The 24,768-nt window shown below is 39.9% G+C and overlaps 1 protein-coding gene across 1 annotated transcript; it reads right to left on the reverse strand.

Annotated features, from left to right (window-relative positions):
• Positions 1-18,985: 18,985 nt before the first annotated feature.
• On the reverse strand, positions 18,986-21,393 carry LOC122672248. Its single transcript, XM_043869743.1, has 2 exons — positions 20,477-21,393; positions 18,986-19,934 (listed from the first exon to the last, which is right to left on the reverse strand). Exons 1-2 carry the CDS (start codon positions 21,391-21,393, stop codon positions 18,986-18,988), a joined length of 1,866 nt encoding a protein of 621 aa, XP_043725678.1.
• Positions 21,394-24,768: the final 3,375 nt, after the last annotated feature.

Below are 24,768 nucleotides of genomic sequence, written 5' to 3' on the forward strand. Positions count from 1 at the left end.
TTTTTGGGTTTGGAATTTCCTAAAAAGTGTCATTATCTCTTACCAGACATGTGGATACGATGTTGAGGGTCGTGACTTTTAAATCAATACCTATTTCGACATATGTTCATTTTCGATTTAAACTTGACCGGGTGGGTCGTTTGGGGTTATTTGGGGGCATTTCTATACTTTTTTGGGTTTGGCATATTATAAACAGTGTCCGTATCTCATGTTAGACGTGTGGCAAAGTTGGGGGTCGTGACCTTCGAATTGATACCTGTTTTGGTATATGTTCATTTTCGATTTTAACCAGACCAGGTGGGTTGTTATGGGTTATTTTGGGGGCATTTTTGTAATTTTTTGGGCATGGGATTTTCTAAAAAGTGTCCTTATTTCTTATTAGACGTGTGGATGCGATATTGAGGGTAGTGACCTTCGAATCATTACCTATTTCGACATATGTTCATTTTTTATTTTAAACCAGAATGGGTATGTCGTTTGGGGGCATTTCTGTACATTTTTAGGCTTGGGATTTTGTAAAAAGTGTCCTTATCTCTTATCAGACGTGTGGATGCGATGTCGTGACCTTCGGATCGATACCTATTTCGACATATGTTCATTTTCGATTTAAACCAGATCAGGTGGGTTATTTGGGCTATTTGGGGGCATTTCTATACTTTTTTGGGTTTAGTATTTTCTATAAAGTGTCCTTATCTCTTATTAGACATGTGGATGCAATGTTGAGGGTCGTGACCTTCGAATTGATCCCTATATCGGCAAATGTTCATTTTCGGTTTAAACCAGATCGGGTGGGTCGTTTGGGGTTATATGGGGGCATTTCTGTACTTTTTTGGGCTTGCCATTTTCTAAACAGTGTCCTTATCTATTATTAGACGTGTGGATACGATTTTGAGGGTCATGACCATCGAATCTATACCTATTTCGACATATGTTCATTTTCAGTTTAAATTGGACTGGGTGGGACGTTTGGGGTTTTTTTTTTTTGATAAGTAAGATGTATGTGTATAAAAAGAATAAGAAAGAAAACAAAAGAAGGCAGCCTACTTCCAACCCTTATACAACTCCAAGAGGAAGGCATTTTCTAAAAATTGTCCTTCTCTTATTAGACGTGTGGATGCGTTGTTCAGAGTCCTTACCTTCATATCGATACCTATTTCGACATTTGTTCATTTTTAGTTTCAGCCAGACCGGGTGGACCTTCGTTTGGGGTTATTTGGGGGCATTTCTGTACTTTTTTGTGTTTGGTATTTTCTAAATAGTGTCCTTATCTCTTATTAGATGTGTGGATGCGATATTGAGCGTCGTGACCTTCGAATCGATACCTATTTCGGCATAGGTTCATTTTCGGTTTAAACCAGACCGGGTGGGTCGTTTGGGGTTATTTGGGGGCATTTCTATACTTTCTTGGCTTTGGTATTTTCTAAAAAGTGTCCTTATCTATTATTAGATGTGTGGATGTGTTGTTGAGGGTCGTGACCTTCAAATCGATACCTATTTCGGCATATGTTCATTTTCAGTTCAAACCGGACCGGGTGGGTTGTTTGGGGTTAATTGGGGGCATTTCTGTATTTTTTTTCTGTTTGGTATGTTCTTAAAAGTGTCGTTATCTCTTATTAAACTTGTGGATGCGATGTTGAGGGTCGTGACCTCCGTATCGATACCTATTTCGGCATATGTTCATTTTTGGTGTAAACCAGACCGGGTGAGTCGTTTTGGGTTATTTGGGGCCATTTTTGTACTTTTTTGGGCTTGGTATTTTCTAAAAAGTTTCCTTATCTCTTATTAGACGTGTGGATGCGATGTTGAGGTTCGTGACCTACGAATCAATAAATATTTCGGCATACGTTCATTTTCGGTTTAAACTAGACCGGGTGGGTCGTTTGGGGTTATTTGGGGGCATTTTTGTACTTTTTTGGGCATGGGATTTTCTAAACAGTGACCTTATCTCTTATTAGACGTGTGGATGCGATTTTGAGGGTCGTGACCATCGAATCTATACCTGTTTCAACATATGTTCCTTTTCGATTTAAACCAGATCAGGTGGGTCGTTTATGGTTATTTGGGGGCATTTCAGTACTTTTTTGGGTTTGGGATTTTCTCAAAAGTGTCCTTATCTGTAATTAGACGTGTGGATACGATTTTGGTTTTGTGACCATCGAATCTTTCCTATTTCAACATATGTTAATTTTCGATTTATACCAGACCGGGTGGGTCGTTTGGGTTATTTGGGGGCATTTTTATACTTTTTTATGTTTAGTGTTTTCTAAAAAGTGTCCTTATCTCTTGTTAGACGTATGGATGTGATGTTGAGGCTCGTGACCTTTGAATCGATACCTATTTCAGCATATGTTCATTTTCGGTTTAAACCAGATCGGGTGAGACGTTTTGGGTTATTTGGGGCATTTTTGTACTCTTTTGGGTTTGGTATTTTCTAAAATGTTTCATTATCTCTTATTAGACATGCGGATGCGATGTTGAGGGTCATGACCTTCGAATCGATGCCCTTTTGGGCATTTGTTCATTTTCGATTTAAACCAGACCGTGTGGGTCGTTTGGGGTTATTTGGGGGGGGGGGGGTTGTACTTTTTTGGGCTTGGTATTTTCTAAAAAGTGACCTTATCTCTTATTAGACGTGTGGGGGTGCGATTTGAGGGTCGTGAACTTCGACTCGACACCTATTTCAGCATATGTTTATTTTCTATTTAAAATAGACCGGGTGGGTTGTTTGGGGTTATTTGGGGGCATTTTTGTATATTTTTTGGCTCGGGATTTTCTAAAAAGTGTCATTATCTCTTATTAGACGTTTGGATGTGATGTTGAGGGTCGTGATATTTGTATCGATACCTATTTCGATATATGTTCATTTTCGGTCTAAACCAGATCGGGTGGGTCGTTAGGAGTTATTTGGAGGCATTTCTATACTTTTTTGGGTTTGGTATTTTCTAAAAAGTGTCGTTATATCTTATTAGATGTGTGGATGCGATGTTGAGGGTCGTGACCTTCGAATCGGCATGTGTATATTTTTGTTTTAAACCAGATTGGGTGGGTCGTTTGGGGTTATTTGGGAGCATTTATGAACTTCTTTGGATTTGGGATTTTCTAAAAAGTGTTTTTATCTCTAGTTAATTGCGTGGATGCGATGTTGAGGGTCGTGACCTTCGAATTGATACCTTTTTTGACATATGTTCATTTTTGGTTTAAACCAGACTAGGTGGGTCGTTTTGGGTTATTTGGGGACATTTCTGTGCTTTTTTGGGTTTGATATTTTCTAAAATCTGTACTTATCTCTTATTAGACATGTGGATGCGATGTTGTGGGTCGTGACCTTCGAATCGATTCCAATTTCAGCATATGCTCATTTTCGATTTAAACAAGACCAGGTGGGTCGTTTGGGGTTATTTGGGGGCATTTCTACACTTTTTTTGGCTTGGGGTTTTCTAAAAAGTGTCCTTATCTCTTATTAGACATGTGGATGCGATGTTGAGGGTCGTGACCCTCGAATTGATACATATTTTGATAGATGTTCATTTTAGGTTTATACCAGACCGGGTGGGTCGTTTGGGGTAATTTGGGGGCATTTTTGTACTTTTTTGGGTTTGGTATTTTCTAAAAAGTTCCCTTATCTCTTATTAGACGTGTGGATGCGATGTTGCGGGTAGTGACCCATAAATCGATACCTATTTCGGCATATATTCATTTTCGATTTAAACCAGATGGGGTGGGTTGTTTGGGGTTATTTGGGGGCATTCCTGTACTTTTTTGGGCTTCGAATTTCCTAAAAAGTGTCCTTATCTCTTAATAGACATTTGGATGAGTTGTTGAGGGTTGTGACATTCGAATCTACCTATTTTGACATATGTTCATTTTCGATTTAAACTAGATCGTGTGGGTCGTTTGTGGTTATTTTGGGCCATTTCTGTATTTTTTTGGGTTTAGTATTTTCTAAAAAGTTCCTTTATCTCGTATTAGACGTGTGGATGCGATGTTGAGGGTCGTGACATTTGTATCGATACCTATTTCGACATATGTTCATTATCGGTCTAAACCAGATCGGGTGGGTCGTTAGGGGTTATTTGGGGGCATTTCTATAGTTTTTTGGGTTTGGTATTTTTTAAAAAGTTTCCTTATCTCTTATTAAACGTGTGGATGTAATGTTGGGGTTCGTGATCTTTGAATCGATACCTATTTCGGCATATGTTCATTTTCGGTATAAACCTGACTAGGTGGGTCGTTTGGGGTTATTTGGGGATATTTCTGTAAATTTTTGTGTTTGGCATTTTCTAAAAAGTGTCCTTACCTCTTGTTAGACATGTGGATGTGTTGTTGAGGGTCCTTACCTTTGAATCGATACCTATTTCGGCATTTGTTCATTTTCTGTTTAAACCAGACCAGGTGGGTCGTTTGAGGTTATTTGGCAGCATTTCTATACTTTTTTGTGTTTGGTATTTTCTAAAAAGTGTTCTTATCTCTTATTAGACGTGTGGATGCATTGTTGGGGGTCGTGACCTTCGAATCGTTACCTATTTCGACATATGTTCATTTTCGATTTAAACCAGGTTAGGTGGGTTGTTTGGGGTTATTTGGGGGTATTTCTAACCTTTTTTGGGTTTGGTATTTTCTAAAAAGTGTCCTTATCTCTTATTAGACTTGTGGATGTGTTGTTGAGGGTCCTGACCTTCAAATCGATACCTATTTTGGCATATGTTCATTTTTAGTTCAAACCAGATTGGGTGGGCTGTTTGGGGTTAATTGGGGGCATTTCTGAACTTTTTTGGGTTTGGTATTTTCTAAAAAGTTTCCTTATCTCTTATTAAACTTGTTGATGCGATGTTGAGGGCCATGACCTCCGTATTGTTACCTATTTTGGCATATGTTCATTTTTCGATTTAAACCAAACCGGGTGAGTCGTTTTGGGTTATTTGGGGGCATTTTGGTACTTTTTTGGGCTTGGTATTTTCGAAAAAAGTTTCCTTTTCTCTTCTTAGGCGTGTGGATATGATGTTGAGGGTCGTGACCTGCGAATCGATACCAATTTCAGCATATGTTCATTTTCAGTTTAAACCTGACCGGGTGGGTCGTTTGGGGTTATTTGGGGGCATTTCTATACTTTTTTGGGTGTGCTATTTTCTAAAAAGTGACCTTATCTCTAATTACACATGTGGATGCTATGTTGACGGTTGTGACCTTCGAATCTCATCTATTTCAACAGATGTTCATTTTCGATTTAAACCAGATCAGGATGGTTGTTTGGGGTTATTTGGGGGCATTTTTGTACTTTTTTGGGTTTGAGATTTTCTAAAAAGTTTCCTTATCTCTAACTAGACGTGTGGATGCGCTTTTGTGGGTCGTGACCTTCGAATCTTACCAATTTTGACATATATTTATTTTTTATTTAAACCAGACCAGGTGGGTCGTTTGGGGTTATTTGGGGGCATTTTTGTACTTTTTGTGTTTGGTATTTTCTAAAAAGTGTCCTTATCTCTTATTAGACGTGTGGATGCGATGTTGAGGGTTGTAACCTCCGAATCGAAACCTATTTCGGCATATGTTCATTTTTGGTTTAATTCAGACCGGGTGGGTCGTTTGGGGTTATTTGGGGGCATTTCTATACTTTTTTGGGTTTGGTATAAACTAAAAAGATTCCTTATCTCTTATTAAACATGTGAATGCAATGTTGGGGGTCGGGACCTTCGAATCGATACCTATTTTGGCATATGTTCCTTTCAGTTTAAACCAGGCCATGTGGGTCTTTTTGGGTTATTTGGGGGCATTTCTGTGCTTTTTTGGGTTTGAGATTATCTATAAAGTGTCCTTATCTCTTATTAGACGTGTGGATGCGATGTTGAGGATCGTGATCTTCGAATCAATACCTGTTTCGACATATGTTCATTTTCGGTTTAAACCAGACCGGGTGGGTCGTTTGGGGTTATTTTGGGGCATTTGTGTACTTTTTAGGGTTTGGCATTTTTTAAAAAGTTTCCTCATCTCTTATTAAACGTTTGGATGCAATGTTGGGGGTCGTGACCTTCGAATCGATACTTATTTCAGCATATGTTCATTTTCGGTTTAAACCAGACCGGGTGGGTGTTTGGGGTTATTTGGGGGCATTCCTGTACTTTTTTGGGCTTCGATTTTTCTAAAAAGTGTCCTTATCTCTTATTAGATGTTTAGATGCGATGTTGAGGGTCGAGACATTCGAATCTACCTATTTCGACGTATGTTCATTTTCGATTTAAACCAGATCAGGCGGGTCGTTTGGGGTTATTTGGGGACATTTCTGTACTTTTTTAGGTTTGGTAATTTCTAAAAAGTGTCATTATCTCTTATTAGACATGTGGATGCGTTGTTGAGGGTCGTGGCCTTTGACTTGATACCTATTTTGGCATTTGTTCATTTTCGGTATAAAACAGACCAGGTGGGTCGTTTGGGGTTATTTGGGGGCATTTCTATATTTTTTTGGGCTTAAGATTTTCCAAAAAGTGTCCTTATCTCTTATTAGACGTGTGGATGCAATTTTGAGGGTTGTGACCTACGAATCGTTCCCTATTTAGACTTATGTTCATTTTCGGTTTAAACCAGACTAGGTGGGTCGTTTGGGGTTATTTGGGGGCATTTCTGCTCTTTTTTGGGTTTGGTATTTCTAAAATGTTTCCTTATCTTTTATTAGACGTGTGGATGCGATGTTGAGGGTCGGGATCTTCGAATCGATACCTATTTTGGCATATGTTCATTTTCGATTTAAACTAGATCGGGTGGGTCGTTCGAGGTTATTGGGGGGCATTTATGTACTTTTTTGGGTTTGGGATTTTCTAAAAAGTGACCTTAATTCTTATTAGACGTGTGGATGCTATGCTGAGGGTCATGACCTTCGAATCGATACCTGTTTCGACATATGTTCATTTGCGATTTAAACCAGACCGGGTGGGTCATTTGGGGTTATTTGGGGGCATTTTTGTACTTTTTTGGGTTTGGTATTTACTAAAAAGTTTCCTTATCTCTTATTAAACATGTGGATACAGTGTTGGGGGTCGTGACCTTCGAAACGATACCTATTTCGGCATATGCTCATTTTTCGGTATAAATCTGACCGGGTGGGTCGTTCGGGGTTATTTGCCGACCTTTCTGAACTTTTTTGGGTTTGGTATTTTCTAAAAAGTGTTCTTATCTCTTATTGGACGTGTGGGTGCGTTGTTAAGGGTCGTGACTTTCGAATCGATACCAATTTTGGCATTTGTTCATTTTCGGTTTAAACTAGACCGGGTGGATCGTTTGGGGTGATTTGGGGGCATTTCTTTGCTTTTTTGGGTTTGGTATTTTCTGAAAAGTGTCCTTATCTCTTAGTAGACGTGTGGATGCGATGTTGAGGGTCGTGACCTCAAAATCGTTACCTAATTCGACATATGTTCATCTTCGGTTGAAACTAGCCTGGGTGAGTCGTTTGGGGTTATTTGGGGGCATTTCTGTGCTTTTTTGGGTTTGGTGTTTTCTAAAAAGTGTCCTTATCTATTATTAAACGTGTCGATGCGATGTTGAGGGTCCTAACCTTCGAATCGATACCTATTTCGGCATATGTTCAGTTTCGATTTAAACTAGACCGAGTGGGTCATTGGGGGTTATTTGGGAGCATTTCTGTACTTCTTTGCACTCGAATCGATACCTATTTTGACATAAGTTCATTTTCGATTTAAACTAGATCGGGTGGATCGTTTTGGGTTATTTGGGGACATTTCTGTACCTTTTTGGGTTTGGTATTTTCTAAAAAGTGTCCTTATCTCTTAATAGATGTGTGGAGGCGTTGTTGAGGGTCCATACCATCGAATCGATACCTATTTCGGCATTTGTTCATTTTTCGATTTAAACTAGACGGGGTGGGTCGTCTGGGGTTATTTGGGGGCATTTCTGTACTTTATTCGGTTTGGTATTTTCTAAACAGTGTCCTTATCTCTTATTAGACGTGTGGATGCAATGTTGGGGGTTGTGACCTTCGAATCGATACTGATTTTGACATATGTTCATTTTCAGTTTAAACCAGACCGGGGGGGTCGTTTGGGGTTATTTGGGGGCATTTCTGAACTTTTTTGGGTTTGGAATTTTCTAAAAAGTGTCTCTATCTCTTATAAGACGTGTGGATGCGATATTGAGGGTCGTGACCTTCGAATTGATACCTATTTCGGCATAGATTCATTTTCGATTTAAACAAGACTGGGTGGGTCGTTTGGGGTTATTTGGGGGCATTTCTGTACCTTTTTGGGTTTGGTATTTTCTAAAAAGTGTCCTTATCTCTTATTAGACGTGTGGATGTGTTGTTGAGGGTTGTGACCTTCAAATCGATACCTATTTTGGCATATGTTCATTTTTGGTTCAAACCCGACCGGGTGGGTCGTTTGGGGTTATTTGGGGGCATTTCTGAAATTTTTTGGGTTTTGTATTTTCTAAAAAGTGTCCTTATTTCGTATTAGACTTGTGGATGCGATGTTGAGGCTCGTGACCTCCGAATCGATACCTATTTCGGTATATGTTCATTTTCGGTTTAAACTAGACCGGGTGAGTCGTTTTAGGTTATTTGGGGGCATTTTTGCACTTTTTTGGGCTTGGTATTTTCTAAAAAGTTTCCTTATCTCTTATTAGACACGTGGATGCGATGTTGAGGGTCGTGACCTGCGAATCGATATCTATTTTGGCATATGTTCGTTTTCGGTTTAAACTAGTTCGGAGGGGTCGTTTGGGGTTATTTGCGGGCATTTCTATACTTTTTTGGGCTTGGGAATTTCTAAAAAGTGACTTTATCTCTTATTAGACATGCGGATGTTATATTGAGGGTCGTGACCATCGAATCGATACCTGTTTCGACATATATTCATTTTCGGTTTAGACCAAACTGGATGGGTCGTTTGGGGTTATTTGGGGGCATTTCAGTACTTCATTGCACTTGGGATTTTCTAATAAGAGTCCTTATCTATTATTAGATGTGTGGATGCGATGTTGAGGGTCGTGACCCTCGAATCGATACCTATTTTGACATATGTTCATTTTTTGTTTAAACCAAACCGGGTGGATCGTTTGGGGTTATTTGGGGACAATTCCGTACTTTTTTGGGTTTGGTATTTTCCAAAAAGTGACCTTATCTCTTATTAAACGTGTGGAGGTGCGATGTTGAGGGTCGTGACCTTCGACTCGATACCTATTTCAGCATATGTTCATTTTCGATTTATACTAGATCGGGTGGGTTGTTTGGGGTTATTTGGGGTCACTTTTGTACTTTTTTGGGCTTGGGATTTTCTAAAGAGTGTCCTTATCTCTTATTAGACATTTGGATGCGATGTTGAGGGTCGTGACATTCGTATTGATACCTATTTCGACATTTATTCATTTTTGGGGGCATTTCTATACCTTTTTGGGTTTGGTATTTTCTAAAAAGTGTCGTTATCTCTTATTAGTCGTGTGGATGCGATGTTAAGGGTCATGACCTTCGAATCGGCATGTGTACATTTTCGGTTTAAACCGGACCGAGTGGGTCGTTTGGGGTTATTTGGTAGCATTTCTGAACTTCTTTGGGTTTGGGATTTTCTAAAAAGTTTCCTTATCTCTAATTAACCGTGTGGATGCGATGTTGACGGTCGCGACCTTCGAATCGATACCGTTTTTGACATATGTTCATTTTTTATTTAAACCAGACTGGGTGGGTCGTTTGGGGTTATTTGGGGGCATTTTTGTACTTTTCTGGGTTTGGTATTTTCTAAAAAGTGTCCTTATCACTTATTAGACTTGTGGATGTGATGTTGTGGGTCGTGACCTTCGAATCGATTCCTATTTCGGCATAGTGGCCTTATCTCTTTTTAGACGTGTGGATACGATGTTGAGTGTCGTGACCTTCGAATCGATTCCTATTTCGGCATAGTGTCCTTATCTCTTTTTAGACGTGTGGATACGATGTTGAGTGTCGTGACCTTCGAATCGATTCCTATTTCGGCATAGTGTCCTTATCTCTTTTTAGACGTGTGGATACGATGTTGAGTGTCGTGACCTTCGAATCGATATCGATTTCAACATACGTTTCTTTTTGGTTTAAGCTAGACCGGGTGGGTCGTTTGGGATAATTAGGGGGCATTCCTGTACTTTTTTTGGTTTGGTATTTTCTAAAAAGTTCCCTTATCTCTTATTAGACGTGTGGATACGATGTTGAGGGTCGTGACTTTCGAATTGATACCTATTTCGGCATATGTTCATTTTCGGTTTAGACCAGATCGGGTGGGTTGTTTGGGGTTATTTGGGGGCATTCCGGTACTTTTTTGGTCTTTGGATTTTCTAAAGAATGTCCTTATCTCTTATTAGACGTTTGGATGCGATGTTGACGGTCGTGTGCTTCGAATCGATACCTATTTCAACATATGTTCATTTTCGGTTTAAACCAGACCGGGTGGATCGTTTGGGGTTATTTGGGGGCATTTCTGTACTTTTTTTGGCTTGGGATTTTCCAAAAAGTGTCCTTATCTCTTATTAGACGAGTGGATACGATTTTGAGGGTTGTGACCTACGAATCGATACATATTTTGACATATGTTAATTTTCAGTTTAAACCAGACCAGGTGGGTCGTTTGGGGTTATTTGGGGGCATTACTGTACTTTTTTGGATTTGGTATTTTTTAAAACGTTTCCTTTTCTCTTATTAGACGTGTGGATGCGATGTTGAGGGTCGGGATCTTTGAACTGATACCTATTTCAGCATATGTTCATTTTCGGTTTAAACCAGATTGGGTGGGTCGTTCAAGGTTATTGGGGGGGGCATTTCTATACCTTTTTGGGCTTGGGATTTCCTAAAAAGTGACCTTATCTCTTATTAGACTGGTGGATCCACTGTTGAGGGTCGTGACCTTCGATACGATACCTGTTTCGACATATGTTAATTTTTCGATTTAAACCAGACCGGGTGGGTTGTTTGGGGTTATTTGCGGGCATTTCTATGGTTTTTTGGGTTTGGTATTTTCTAAAAAGTTTCCTTATATCTTATTAAATGTGTGGATGCAATGTTGGGGGTCCAGATCTTCGAATCGATACCTATTTCGGCATATGGTCATTTTCGGTATAAACCTGACCAGGTTGGTCGTTCGGGGTTATTTGGGTACATTTCTGAACTTTATTGGGTTTGGTATTTTCTAAAAAGTGTCCTTATCTCTTAATAGGCGTGTGGATGCATTTTTGAGGGTCGTGACCTCCGAATCAATACCAATTTTGGTATTTGTTCATTTTCGGTTTAAACCAGACCGGGTGGATCGTTTGGGGTTATTTGGGGGCATTTCTGTACTTTTTGGGGTTTGGTATTTTCTATAAAGTGTCCTTATCTCTTGTTAGACATGTGGATGCGATGTTGAGGGTCGTGACGTCCAAATCGTTACCTATTTCGGCATATGTTCATTTTCAGTTTAAACTAGACCGGGTGGGTCGTTGGGGATAATTTGGGGGCATTTCAATGCTTTTTTGGGTTTGGTATTTTCTAAAAAGGGTCCTTATCTCTTATTTAACGTGTCGATGCGATGTTGAGGGTCCTAACCTTCGAATCGATACCTATTTCGGCATATGTTCAGTTTCGTTTTAAACTAGACCGGGTGGGTCGTTTGGGGTTATTTAGGGGCATTTCTATACTTCTTTGCGCTTGGGATTTTCTAATAAGAGTCCTTATCTTTTATTAGACGTGTGGATGTGATGTTGAGGGTCGTGACCCTCGAATCGATACCTATTTAGATGTATGTTCGTTTTCGGTTTAATCCAGACCGGTTGGATCGTTTGGGGTTATTTAGAGCAATTTCTGTAAATTTTTGGGTTTGGCAATTTCTAAAAAGTGTCCTTATCTCTTATTAGACATGTGAATGCGTTGTTGAGGGTCCTTACCTTTGAATCGATACCTATTTTGGCATTTGTTCATTTTTGGTTTAAACCAAACCAGGTGGTTATTTTGGGGGCATTTCTGTACTTTTTTGGGTTTGGTATTTTCTAAAAAGTGTCCTTATCTCTTATTTGATGTGTGGATGCAATGTTGGGGGTCGTGACCTTCGAATCGTTACCTATTTCGACATATGTTCATTTTCGGTTTAAACTAGACTGGGTGGGTTGTTTGGGGTTATTTGGGGGCATTTCTAACCTTTTTTGGGTTTGGTATTTTCTAAAAAGTGTCCTTATCTCTAATTAGGCGTGTGGATGCATTGTTGAGGGTCGTGACTTTCAAATCGATACCTATTTCAGCATATATTCATTTTTAGTTCAAACCAGATCGGGTGGGTTGTTTGGGGTTAATTGGGGGCATTTCTGAACTTTTTTGGATGCGATGTTGAGGGTTGTGACCTCCGTATCGTTACCTATTTCGTCATATGTTTATTTTCGATTTAAACCAGACCGGGTGAGTCATTTTGGGTTATTTGGGAGCATTTTTCTACTTTTTTGGGCTGGGGATTTTCAAAAAAGTGACCTTATCTCTTATTAGATGTGTGGATGCAATGTTGAGGGTCGTGACCATCGAATCGATACTTGTTTTAACATATGTTCATTTTTTGTTTAAGCCAGATCGGGTGGGTCATTTGGGGTTATTTGGGGGCATTTCTATAATTTTTTGGGTTTGGGATTTTTTAAAAAGTGTCCTTATCTCTTATTAGACATGTGGTTGCGATGTTTAAGGTCGTGACCATCGAATCTTACCTGTTTTGACATATGTTCATTTTCGGTTTAATCTAAACCAGGTGTGTCGTTTGGGGTTATTTTAGGGGCATTTCTATACTTTTTTGTGTTTGGTATTTCCTAATAAGTGACCTTATCTCTTATTAGACGTGTGGATGCGATGTTGAGGGTCGTGACCTTCGAATCGATACCTATTTTGATATTTGTTCATTTTCGGTTTAAACAAGACCACTAGGGTCGTTTCGGGTTATTTGGGGGTATTTTTGTACTTTTTTGGATTTGGTATTTTCTAAAAAGTTTCCTTATCTCTTATTAGATGTGTGGATGCAATGTTGGGGTTTGTGACTTTCGAATCGATACCTATTTCGACATATGTTCATTTTTGGTTTAAACCAGATCGGGTGCGTCGTTTGGGGTTATTTGGGGACATATCTGTACTTTTTTAGGTTTGGTAATTTCTAAAAAGTGTCCTTATCTCTTATTGGACGTGTAGATGCGTTGTTGAGGGTCGTGACTTTCGACTTGATATCTATTTTGACGTTTGTTCATTTTCGTTATAAAACAGACCAGGTGGGTCGTTTGGGGTTATCTGGGGGCATTTCTATACTTTTTTGTGTTTGGTAATTTCTAAAAAATGTCCATATCTCTTATTAGACGTGTGGATGCAATATTGAGGGTTGTGACATCCGAATTGATACCAATTTTGGCATATATTCATTTTCGGTTTAAACCTGATCGGGTGGGTCGTTTGGGGGCATTTCTATACTTTTTCAACAGATGTTCATTTTTGGTTTAAACCAGATCGGGTTGGTCGTTTGGTTTTTTATGGGGGCATTTTGGTATTTTTTTGGGTTTGGGATTTTCTAAAAAGCTTCCTTATCTCTAACTGGACGTGTGGATGCGATTTTTTGGGTCGTGACCTTCGAATCTTACCAATTTTGACATATATTCATTTTCGATTTAAACCAGACCAGATGGGTTGTTTGGTGTTATTTAGGGGCATTTCTGTACTTTTTGTGTTTGGTATTTTCTAAAAAGTGTCCTTATCTCTTATTAGACGTGTGGATGCGATGTTGAGTGTCGTAACCTCCGAATCGAAAGCTATTTCGGCATTTGTTCATTTTCGGTTTAAACCAAACCGGGTGGGTCGTTTGTGGTTATTTGGGGGCATTTTTGTACTTCTTTGGGTTTGGGATTTCCTAAAAAGTGACCTTATCTCTTATTAAATGTGTGGATGCGATGTTGAGGGTCGTGACCTTCGAATCGATACCTATTTCGATATTTATTCATTTTTGGTTTAAACAAGACCGGTTGGGTCGTTACGGGTTATTTGGGGGCATTTCAGTACTTTTTTGGTTTTGGTATTTTCTAAAAAGTTTCCTTATCTCTTATTAGATGTGTGGATGCAATGTTGGGGTTCGTGACCTTCGAATCGATACCTATTTCGGCATATGTTCATTTTCGGTTTAAACTAGACCGGGTGCGTCGTTTGGGGTTATTTGGGGAGATTTCTGTACTTTTTTAGGTTTGGTAATTTTTAAATAGTGTCCTTATCTCTTATTAGACGTGTGGATGTGTTGTTGAGGGTCGTGACCTTCGACTTGATACCTATTTTGGTGTATGTTCATTTTCGGTATAAAATAGACCAGGTGGGTCGTTTGGGGTTATTTGGGGGAATTTCTATACTTTTTTGTGTTTGGTAATTTTTAAAAAGTGTCCATATCTCTTATTAGACGTGTGGATGCGATGTTGAGGGTCGTGACATCCGAATCGATACCAATTTTGGCATATGTTCATTTTCAGTTTAAACCTGAACGGGTGGGTCATTTGGGGTTATTTGGGGGCATTTCTATACTTTTTTGGGTTTGCTATTTTGTAAAAAGTGACCTTATCTCTAATTACACATGTGGATGCTATGTTGACGGTTGTGACTTTCGAATCTCATCTATTTCAACAGATGTTCATTTTCGATTTAAACCAGATCAGGATGATCGTTTGGGGTTATTTGGGGGCATTTTGGTATTTTTTTGGGTTTGGGATTTTCTAAAAAGTTTCCTTATCTCTAACTAGACGTGGGGATGCGATTTTGTGGGTCGTGACCTTCGAATCTTACCAATTTTGACATATGTTTATTTTCGATTTAAACCAGACCAGGTGGGTCGTTTGGGGTTATTTGGGGGCATTTTTATACTTTTTGTGTTTGGTATTTTCTAAAAAGTGTCCTTATTTCTTATTAGACGTGTGGGTGCGATGTTGAGGGTCCTAACCTCCGAATCGAAACCTATTTCGGCATATGTTCATTTTCGGTTTAAACCAGACCGGGTGGGTTGTTTGGGGTTATTTTGAGGCATTTCTATACTTTTTTGGGTTTGGTATAAACTAAAAAGATTCCTTATCTCTTATTAGACGTGTGACTGCGATGTTGGGGGTTGGGACCTTCGAATCGATACCTATTTTGGCATATGTTCATTTCGGTTTAAACCAGGCCGGGTGGGTCTTTTGGGGGCATTTCTGTGCTTATCTCTTATTAGACGTGTGGATGCGATGTTGAGGGTTGTGACCTGCGAATTGATACCTAATTCGACATATGTTCATTTTCGATTTAAACTAGACCAGGTGGGTCGTTTTGGGTTATTTGGAAGCATTTCTATAATTTTTTGGGTTTGGGATTTTCTACAAAGTGTCCTTATCTCTAATTAGACATGTGGTTGCGATGTTTAGGGTCGTGATCATCGAATCTTACCTGTTTCGACATATGTTCATTTTCGGTTTAAACCAAATCAGGTGTGTCGTTTGGGGTTATTTTAGGGGTATTTCTATACTTTTTTGTGTTTGGTATTTCCTAATGAGTGACCTTATCTCTTACTAGACGTGTGGATGCGATCTTGAGGGTCGTGACCTTCGAATCGATACCTATTTCGATATTTGTTCCTTTTCGGTTTAAACAAGATCGATTGGGTCGTTTCGGGTATTTGGGGGCATTTCTGTACTTTTTTGGGCTTGGGATTTTCCAAAAAGTGTCATTATCTCTTATTAGACGAGTGGATGCAATTTTGAGGGTTGTGAACTGCGAATCGATACCTATTTCGATATATGTTCATTTTCGGTTTAAACCAGACCGGGTCGTTTGGGGTTATTTAGGGGGCATTTCTGTACTTCTTTTCGCTTGGGATTTTCTAATAAGAGTCCTTATCTCTTATTAGACGTGTGGATGCGTTGTTGAGGGTCGTGACCTTCAAATCGATACTTATTTTGGCATATGTTCATTTTTAGTTCAAACCGGACCGGGTGGGTTGTTTGGGGTTAATTGGGGGCATTTCTGAACTTTTTTGGGTTTGGTATGTTCTAAAAAGTGTGCTTATCTCTTATTAAACTTGTGGATGCGATGTTGAGGGTCGTGACCTCCGTATCGATACCTATTTCGGCATATGTTCATTTTTGGTTTAAACCAGATCGGGTGAGTTGTTTTGGGTTATTTGGGGCCATTTTTGTACTTTTTTGGGCTTGGTATTTTCTAAAAAGTTTCCTTATCTCTTATTAGACATGTGGATACGATGTTGAGGGTCGTGACCTGCGAATCAATACCTATTTCGGCATACGTTCGTTTTCGATTTAAACTAGACCGGGTGGGTCGTTTGGGGTTATTTGGGGGCATTTTTGTACTTTTTTGGGCTTGGGATTTTCTTAAAAGTGACCTTATCTCTTATTAGACGTGTGGATGCGATTTTGAGGGTCGTGACCATCGAATCTATACCTGTTTCGACATATGTTCCTTTTCGATTTAAACCAGATCGGGTGGGTCGTTTATGGTTATTTGGGGGCATTTCAGTACTTTTTTGGGTTTGGTATTTTCTCAAAAATGTCCTTATCTGCAATTAGATGTGTGGATACGATGTTGGTTTTGTGACCATCGAATCTTTCCTATTTCAACATATGTTCATTTTCGATTTATACCAGACCGGGTGGGTCGTTTGGGTTATTTGGGGGCATTTTTGTACTTTTTTATGTTTAGTATTTTCTAAAAAGTGTCCTTATCTCTGATTAGACGTATGGATGCGATGTTGAGGGTCGTGAACTGTGAATCGATACCTATTTCGGCATATGTTCATTTTCGATTTAAACCAAACCGGGTGGGACGTTTTGGGTTATTTGGGGCATTTTTGTACTCTTTTGGGTTTGGTATTTTTTAAAAAGTTTCATTATCTCTTATTAGACGTGCGGATGCGATGTTGAGGGTCGTGACCTTCGAATCGATGCCTTTTTGGGCATTTGTTCATTTTCGGTTTAAACCAGACCATGTGGGTCGTTTGGGGTTATTTGGGGGGTTTTTTGTACTTTTTTGGGCTTGGTATTTTTTAAAAAGTGACCTTATCTCTTATTAGATGTGTGGGGGTGCGATGTTGAGGGTCATGACCTTCGACTCGACACCTATTTCAGCATATGTTCATTTTCTGTTTATACTAGACAGGGTGGGTTGTTTGGGGTTATTTGGGGGCATTTTTGTATTTTTTTTGGCTTGGGATTTTCTAAAAAGTGTCCTTATCTCTTATTAGACGTTTGGATGTGATGTTGAGGGTCGTGATATTTGTATCGATACGTATTTCGACATATGTTCATTTTCGATCTAAACCAAATCGGGTGGGTCGTTAGGGGTTATTTGGGGGCATTTCTATAGTTTTTTGGGTTTGGTACTTTCTAAAAAGTGTCGTTATCTCTTATTAGACGTGTGGATGCGATGTTGAGGGTCGTGACCTTCAAATCGGCATGTGTATATTTTTGTTTTAAACCAGATCGGGTGGGTCATTTGGGGTTATTTGGGAGCATTTATGAACTTCTTTGGATTTGGGATTTTCTAAAAGTGTTTTTATCTCTAATTAATCGCTTGGATGCAATGTTGAGGGTCGTGACCTTCGAATCGATACCTTTTTTGACATATGTTGGTTTTTGGTTTAAACCAGACTGGGTGGGTCGTTTGGGGTTATTTGGGGACATTTCTGTACTTTTTTGGGTTTGATATTTTCTAAAATGTGTACTTATCTCTTATGAGACATGTGGATGCGATGTTGTGGGTCGTGACCTTCGAATCGATTCCAATTTTAGCATATGTTCATTTTCGATTTAAACAAGACCGGGTGGGTCGTTTGGGGTTATTTGGGGTCATTTCTGCACTTGTTTGGGCTTGGGGTTTTCTAAAAAGTGTCCTTATCTCTTATTAGACGTGTGAATGCGATGTTGTGGGTCATGACCCTAGAATCGATACCTATTTTGACAGATGTTCATTTTAGGTTTATACCAGACCGGGTGGGTCGTTTGGGGTAATTTGGGGGCATTTCTGTACTTTTTTGGGTTTGGTATTTTCTAAAAAGTTCCCTTATCTCTTATTAGACGTGTCGATGCGATGTTGAGGGTCATGACCCTCGAATCAATACCTATTTCGGCATATGTTCATTTTCGGTTTAAACCAGACCGAGTGGGTTGTTTGGGGTTATTTGGGGGCATTCCTGTACTTTTTTGGGCTTCGAATTTTCTAAAAAGTGTCCTTATCTCTTATTAGACATTTGGATGCGTTGTTGAGGGTCGTGACATTCGAATCTACCTATTTTGACATATGTTCATTTTCGATTTAAACCAGATCGGGTGGGTCGTTTATGGTTATTTTGGGCCAATTCTGTACTTTTTTGGGTTTGGTATTTGCTAAAAAGTTCCCTTATCTGTTATTAGACGTGTGGATGCGATGTTGAGGGTCATGACATTTGTATTTTTTTTTTTTCGATAAGTAAGAAGATTGTATTAGAAAAGGAGGAAAAAACTACAAAAGAAGGCATTCTCTAAGAACCCGACAAGGGGAAGTGAACCCAAAGCACGATGGGATAGGCCCCATCAAACAAGAACCGAGCCAAAAAAGGCTACGGCCTGTAATAAATGACAAAATCCGAGTCCTGCTTAAGGTAGTCAATAAGGGCAGGGGGGAAATCTCCAGGATCCCAAACTACCCCATGTGAGTCGCAAGGGACTGCAGCCATAAAATCTGCTAGTCGATTTTGTTCTCTCCAAACATGGGTGAATTCTTTCATTCTCAAATCATTAGCCAAAGCAAGGATTCTACTCTTGAGAGGTTGTACTTTCCAAGGTCCTACAACCTTGCCAGAAATAGTGTCAATCGCCAACTTGGAATCAGATTTGATAGAAACATCAAGGATTCCTCTCTCTATGCAAAGGGAGATGCCTCTATGTATAGCAGCCAGCTCCATGGAGAGAATGCAAAGTTCCAGCCCTTGGTTAGCAAATGCAGCTACAGGTTGTCCAATCGCATTACGAATCACTCCTCCAAAAGCAGCTCTACCATCGGACAACGAACCATCACAGCGAAGGGACCACAAATTGTTAGGAGGTATAAGACCCACGAGCATGGTCTCGGCATCCTAATAGTCCAATGAACTTGCAAGTTCCAGGCCGAAGCAATGTGGGAATTAGCAGGACTAGGATCCCCACTCAAAGAACCAGATGTGACTGCAGTCCTAACATCCCCCTTGATAGCTTCCACAATCTGATCCTTAGATCTAACCTTTTGGCGAAAAATTCTGAAATTTCTTTCAAACCAAATATGCTTGATAGTGGCACAAAATGCAAGCTTTAAAACCACACCTAAGCTCCCCGCTCTTCCTGCAGCATACCGAACCCAAATGGCAGCATCAAATATGTTCATGGGAGCCTGTCCATGAAGAGAACACATACCAAAGATCCTCCTCCAAATATCAATGTAAAAAGGGCAAGCAAAGAAAAGATGGTTTCTGCTCTCAATACCAGCCCAACAAAACTCACAACTATGTTGAACCGGGATCCCCCTGTGAAGAAGATTATCCCTAGTGGGGAGAGCATCGACCAGACACCTCCAAGAAACAAAAGAGTGGGACTTAATGCTGCCTTCAAACCAAACTGCTTCACTCCAATCCACGGGGTTGGCCTTCACACGGGTGGCATTCCAAGCCGATTTGGTTGAAAAGATACCTGTCGGATTGCCAGTCCAGACTACCAAATCCGGGTTGTCACTATGCAACTTATCAATGGAGGGGAGGCCTCTCCACCCATCAATAAGGTCAAAAGAGGTTGAAGGGCCAGGCAGCCAGTCTCCATCCCGAACAATTTCCTTGACAAGTGCATGATGGGCTGCAAGCGCATAAGATCCCGCATCATAGCAAATCCTACTACCAAACCTATTAAAAAGGACTCCCTCTGGGTGCCACTTGTCGAGCCAAAGTTTGGTAGATCTGCCATTGCCAATGAAGGTATTAATTAAAGGCAATGCCTTATCTCTATATTCAAAACTTTCCTCCAAACCCAAGAGCAATTTTGCAACACCTTAACTATCCAAAGCGATTCCTGCTTGAGGTACCTCTGCTGGACCCAATGCACCCAAAGTCGGTTTTGCTTGGAGGCATTCCACCAGATTTGCTTCATAATACCAGCCACATTCATCTCCTTAACCCGCTTAAGCCCAAGACCTCCTTCAGTTTTAGGCTTGCAGACCGCATCCCAAGAAATGAAGTGCATTCTCCTTTCAAGCGAAGGGCCTGACCAAAGGAAATTAGAAAACATGGACTCAAGCTGTGAGATAAGGTTACCTGGCAGCCCAAAAATACCAGCCCAGTAAATGTAGCATCCTTGGAGCACAAAAGAGATAAGTTGGAGACACCCAGCATAAGATAAAAACCTGGCTTTCCATCCTTCCAATTTCCTTCGAACCAAATCTAAAATAGGACTGCAATCTTTCAAGGACAGCTTGCCCGAGACAAGAGGGACGCCGAGGTACCTGATAGGGAGAGTGGTCTCAGAGAAACCCGTTAATTCCAAAAGTTCCATACTACTAGTTTGGGTTAGGCCCCCTACAATAATAGAGGACTTAGATCTATTGAGATGCAGCCCTGAAAGACCTGCAAACTCGTCAAGACCCCCCAAACTAGCCAAAACAGATTCGCGATTGGCCTTCACAAAGATCATTAGGTCATCCGCAAATATAAGGTGAGAAAGATGTAGAGCTTTACATCTAGGCAGCAATTTGATTTGACCATCTACTTCCAGCCTTCGTATAATTCCTGAAAAAGCTTCCATGGCAATAGTGAACAAATAAGGAGAGAGCGGGTCACCTTGCCTGATACCTCTATCTCCCTTGAAGTAACCTGTGGGGCTGCCATTAATGAGAACGGAGAACATGGGTGTGGTAACACAAGCCTTAACCCATCCAAGGAATTTCCCTATGAAGCCCATTATTTCCATCACTTCAAATAGAAAGTTCCTGCTCAAGGAGTCATAGGCTTTATGGAGATCAACCTTCAACACCACAGTGGGGTTGGCTGCTTTTTGCTCAATTCCTCTCACAATATCATGGCAAACAAGAATATTATCAACTATAGATCTTCCTTTGATAAAAGCTGATTGATTGAAACTGATCACCTCGCCGATAACCTTCTGGAGTCTATTAGAGATGATCTTAGTAATGATCTTGTAAAGCAGATTGCAAAGTACAATAGGTCTATAGCCCGCAAAGGAGGAAACATCTCCAAATTTAGGGATCAGAGAAATAAAGGTAGCATTAACAGAATAGGGCATAAAGGAGTTCTCAAAAAACCATTTAATAGCCTTGATAAGGTCCTCCTTAATAATCTCCCAGGTTGTTTTGTAAAATCTAGCCCCGAAACCATCAGGCCCTGGGGCCTTAGAATCTTTCATAGCAAAGACCACACCCTTGATCTCCTCTCTACTAATCTCCCTTTCCAATTCCAATATCTCAGTTTGTATCGATACCTATTTTGACATATGTTCATTATCGGTCTAAACCAGATCGGGTGGGTCGTTAGGGGTTATCTGGGGGCATTTCTATACTTTTTTGGGTTTGGTATTTTCTAAAAAGTGTCGTTATCTCCTATTAGACGTGTGGATGCGATGTTGAGGGTCGTGACCTTCGAATCGACATGTTTATATTTTTGTTTTAAACCAGACAGGGTGGGTCGTTTGGGGTTATTTGGGAGCATTTCTGAACTTCTTTGGGTTTGGGATTTTCTAAAAAGTGTTCTCATCTCTAATTAAATGTGTGGATGCGATGTTGAGGGTCGAGACCTTCGAATCGATACCTTTTTCGACATATGTTCGTTTTTTGTTTAAACCAGACTGGGTGGGTCGTTTGGGGTTATTTGGGGTCATTTCTGTGCTTTTTTGGGTTTGGCATTTTCTAAAAAGTGTACTTATCTCTTATTAGACATGTGGATGCGATGTTGTGGGTCGTGACCTTCGAATTGATTTCAATTTCAGCATATGTTCATTTTCGATTTAAACAAGACCGGGTGCGTCGTTTGGGGTTATTTGGGGGCATTTCAATACTTTATTGGGCTTGGGGTTTTCTAAAAGGTGTCCTTATCTCTTGTTGGACATGTGGATGCGATGTTGAGGGTCGTGACCCTCGAATCGATACCTAGTTTGACATATGATCATTTTCGGTTTATACCAGACCGGGTGGGTCGTTTGGGGTAATTTGGGGGCATTTCTATACTTTTTTGGGTTTGGTATTTTCTAAAAAGTTCCCTTATCTCTTATTAGACGTGTGGATGCGATGTTGAGGGTCGTGACCCTCGAATCGATACCTATTTCGGCATATGTTCATTTTCGGTTTAAACCAGACTGGGTGGGTTGTTTGGGGTTATTTGGGGGCATTTCTGTACTTTTTTGGGTTTGGTATTTTCTAAAAAGTTCCCTTATCCCTTATTAGACGTGTGGATGCGATGTTGAGGGTCGTGACCCTCGAATCGATACCTATTTCGGCATATGTTCATTTTCGGTTTAAACCAGACTGGGTGGGTTGTTTGGGGTTATTTGGGGGCATTCCTGTACTTTTTTGGGCCTCGAATTTTCTAAAAAGTGTCCTTATCTCTTCTTAGACATTTGGATGCGATGTTGAGGGTCGTGACATTCGAATCTACCTATTTTAACAGATGTTCATTTTCAATTTAAACCAGATTGAGTGGGTCGTTTGTGGTTATTTTGGGCCATTTTTGTGCTTTTTTGGGTTTGGTATTTTCTAAAATGTTCCATTATCTCTTATTAGATGTGTGGATGCGATGTTGAGGGTCGTGACATTTGTATCGATACCTATTTCGACATATGTTCATTTTCTGTTTAAACAGACTGGGTGGGTCGTTTGGGGTTATTTGCAGGCATTTCTATACTTTTTTGGGTTTGGTATTTTCTAAAAAGTTTCCTTATCTCTTATTAAACGTGTGGATGCAATGTTGGGGGTCGTGATCTTAGTGTCCTTATCTGTTATTAGACATGTGGATGTGTTGTTGAGGGTCCTTACCTTTGAATCGATACCTATTTCGGCATTTGTTCATTTTTGGTTTAAACCAGATCAGGTGGGTCGTTTGGGTTTATTTAGCAGTATTTCTATACTTTTTTGTGTTTGGTATTTTCTAAAAAGTGTTCTTATCTCTTATTAGACGTGTGGATGCAATATTGGGGGTCGTGACCTTCGAATTGTTACCTATTTCGACATATGTTCATTTTCGGTTTAAACCAGGCTAGGTGGGTTGTTTGGGGTTATTTGGGGGTATTTCTAACTTTTTTTGGGTTTGGTATTTTATAAAAAGTGTCCTTATCTCTTATTAGACGTGTGGATACGTTGTTGAGGGTCCTGACCTTCAAATCGATACCTATTTTGGCATATGTTCATTTTTAGTTCAAACCAGATTGGGTGGGTTGTTTGGGGTTAATTGGGGGCATTTCTGAACTTTTTGGGTTTGGTATTTTCTAAAAAGTTTCCTTATCTCTTATTAAACTTGTGGATGCGATGTTTAGGGCCATGACCTCCGTATCGTTACCTATTTTGGCATATGTTCATTTTTCGATTTTAACCAAATCGGGTGAGTCGTTTTGGGTTATTTGGGGCCATTTTTGTACTTTTTTGGGCTTTATATTTTCTAAAAAAGTTTCCTTTTCTCTTATTAGGCGTGTGGATATGATGTTGAGGGTCGTGACCTGCGAATCAATATCTATTTCGGCATATGTTTGTTTTCAGATTAAACTAGACCGGGTTGGTCATTTAGGGTTATTTGGGGGCATTTTTGTGCTTTTTTGGGCTTGGGATTTTCTAAAAAGTGATCTTATCTCTTATTAGATGTGTGGATGCGATGTTGAGGGTCGTGACCTTCGAATCGATACCTATTTTGACATCTGTTCATTTTTTGTTTAAACCAGAACGGGTGGGTCGTTTGTGGTTATTTGGGGACATTTTTGTACTTTTTTGGGTTTGGGAATTTCTCAAAAGTGTCCTTATCTCTAAATAGACGTGTGGATACGATGTTGGGGGTCGTGACCTTCGAATCTTTCCTGTTTCTACATATGTTCATTTTCGATGTATACCAGACCGGGTGGGTCGTTTGGGGTTATTTGACAGCATTTCTATGCTTTTTTGTGTTTCGTATTTTCTAAAAAGTGTTCTTATCTCTTATTAGACGTGTGGATGCAATGTTGGGGGTCGTGACCTTTGAATCGATACCTATTTCGACATATGTTCATTTTCGGTTTAAACCAGGCTAGGTGGGTTGTTTGGGGTTATTTGGGGGTATTTCTAACCTTTTTTGGGTTTGGTATTTTCTAAAAAGTGTCCTTATCTCTTATTAGACGTGTGGATGCAATTTTGAGGGTTGTGACCTACGAATCGTTACCTATTTAGACTTATGTTCATTTTCGGTTTAAACCAGATCGGGTGGGTCGTTCGAGGTTATTGGGGGGCATTTATGTACTTTTTTGGGCTTGGGATTTTCTAAAAAGTGACCTTAATTCTAATTAATCATGTGGATGCTATGCTGAGGGTCATGACCTTCGAATCGATACCTGTTTCAACATATGTTCATTTTCGATTTAAACCAGATCGGGTTGGTCATTTGGGGTTATTTGGGGGCATTTCTGTACTTTTTCGGGTTTGGTAATTACTAAAATGTTTCCTTATCTCTTATTAAATGTGTGGATGCAGCGTTGGGGGTCGTGACCTTCGAATCGATACCTATTTTGGCATATGCTCATTTTTCGGTATAAATTTGACCAGGTGGGTCG

The sequence above is a fragment of the Telopea speciosissima genome, chromosome 8 (genome assembly GCF_018873765.1).
Source record: "Telopea speciosissima isolate NSW1024214 ecotype Mountain lineage chromosome 8, Tspe_v1, whole genome shotgun sequence".
In the NCBI taxonomy this organism is placed as follows: Eukaryota; Viridiplantae; Streptophyta; class Magnoliopsida; order Proteales; family Proteaceae; genus Telopea; species Telopea speciosissima.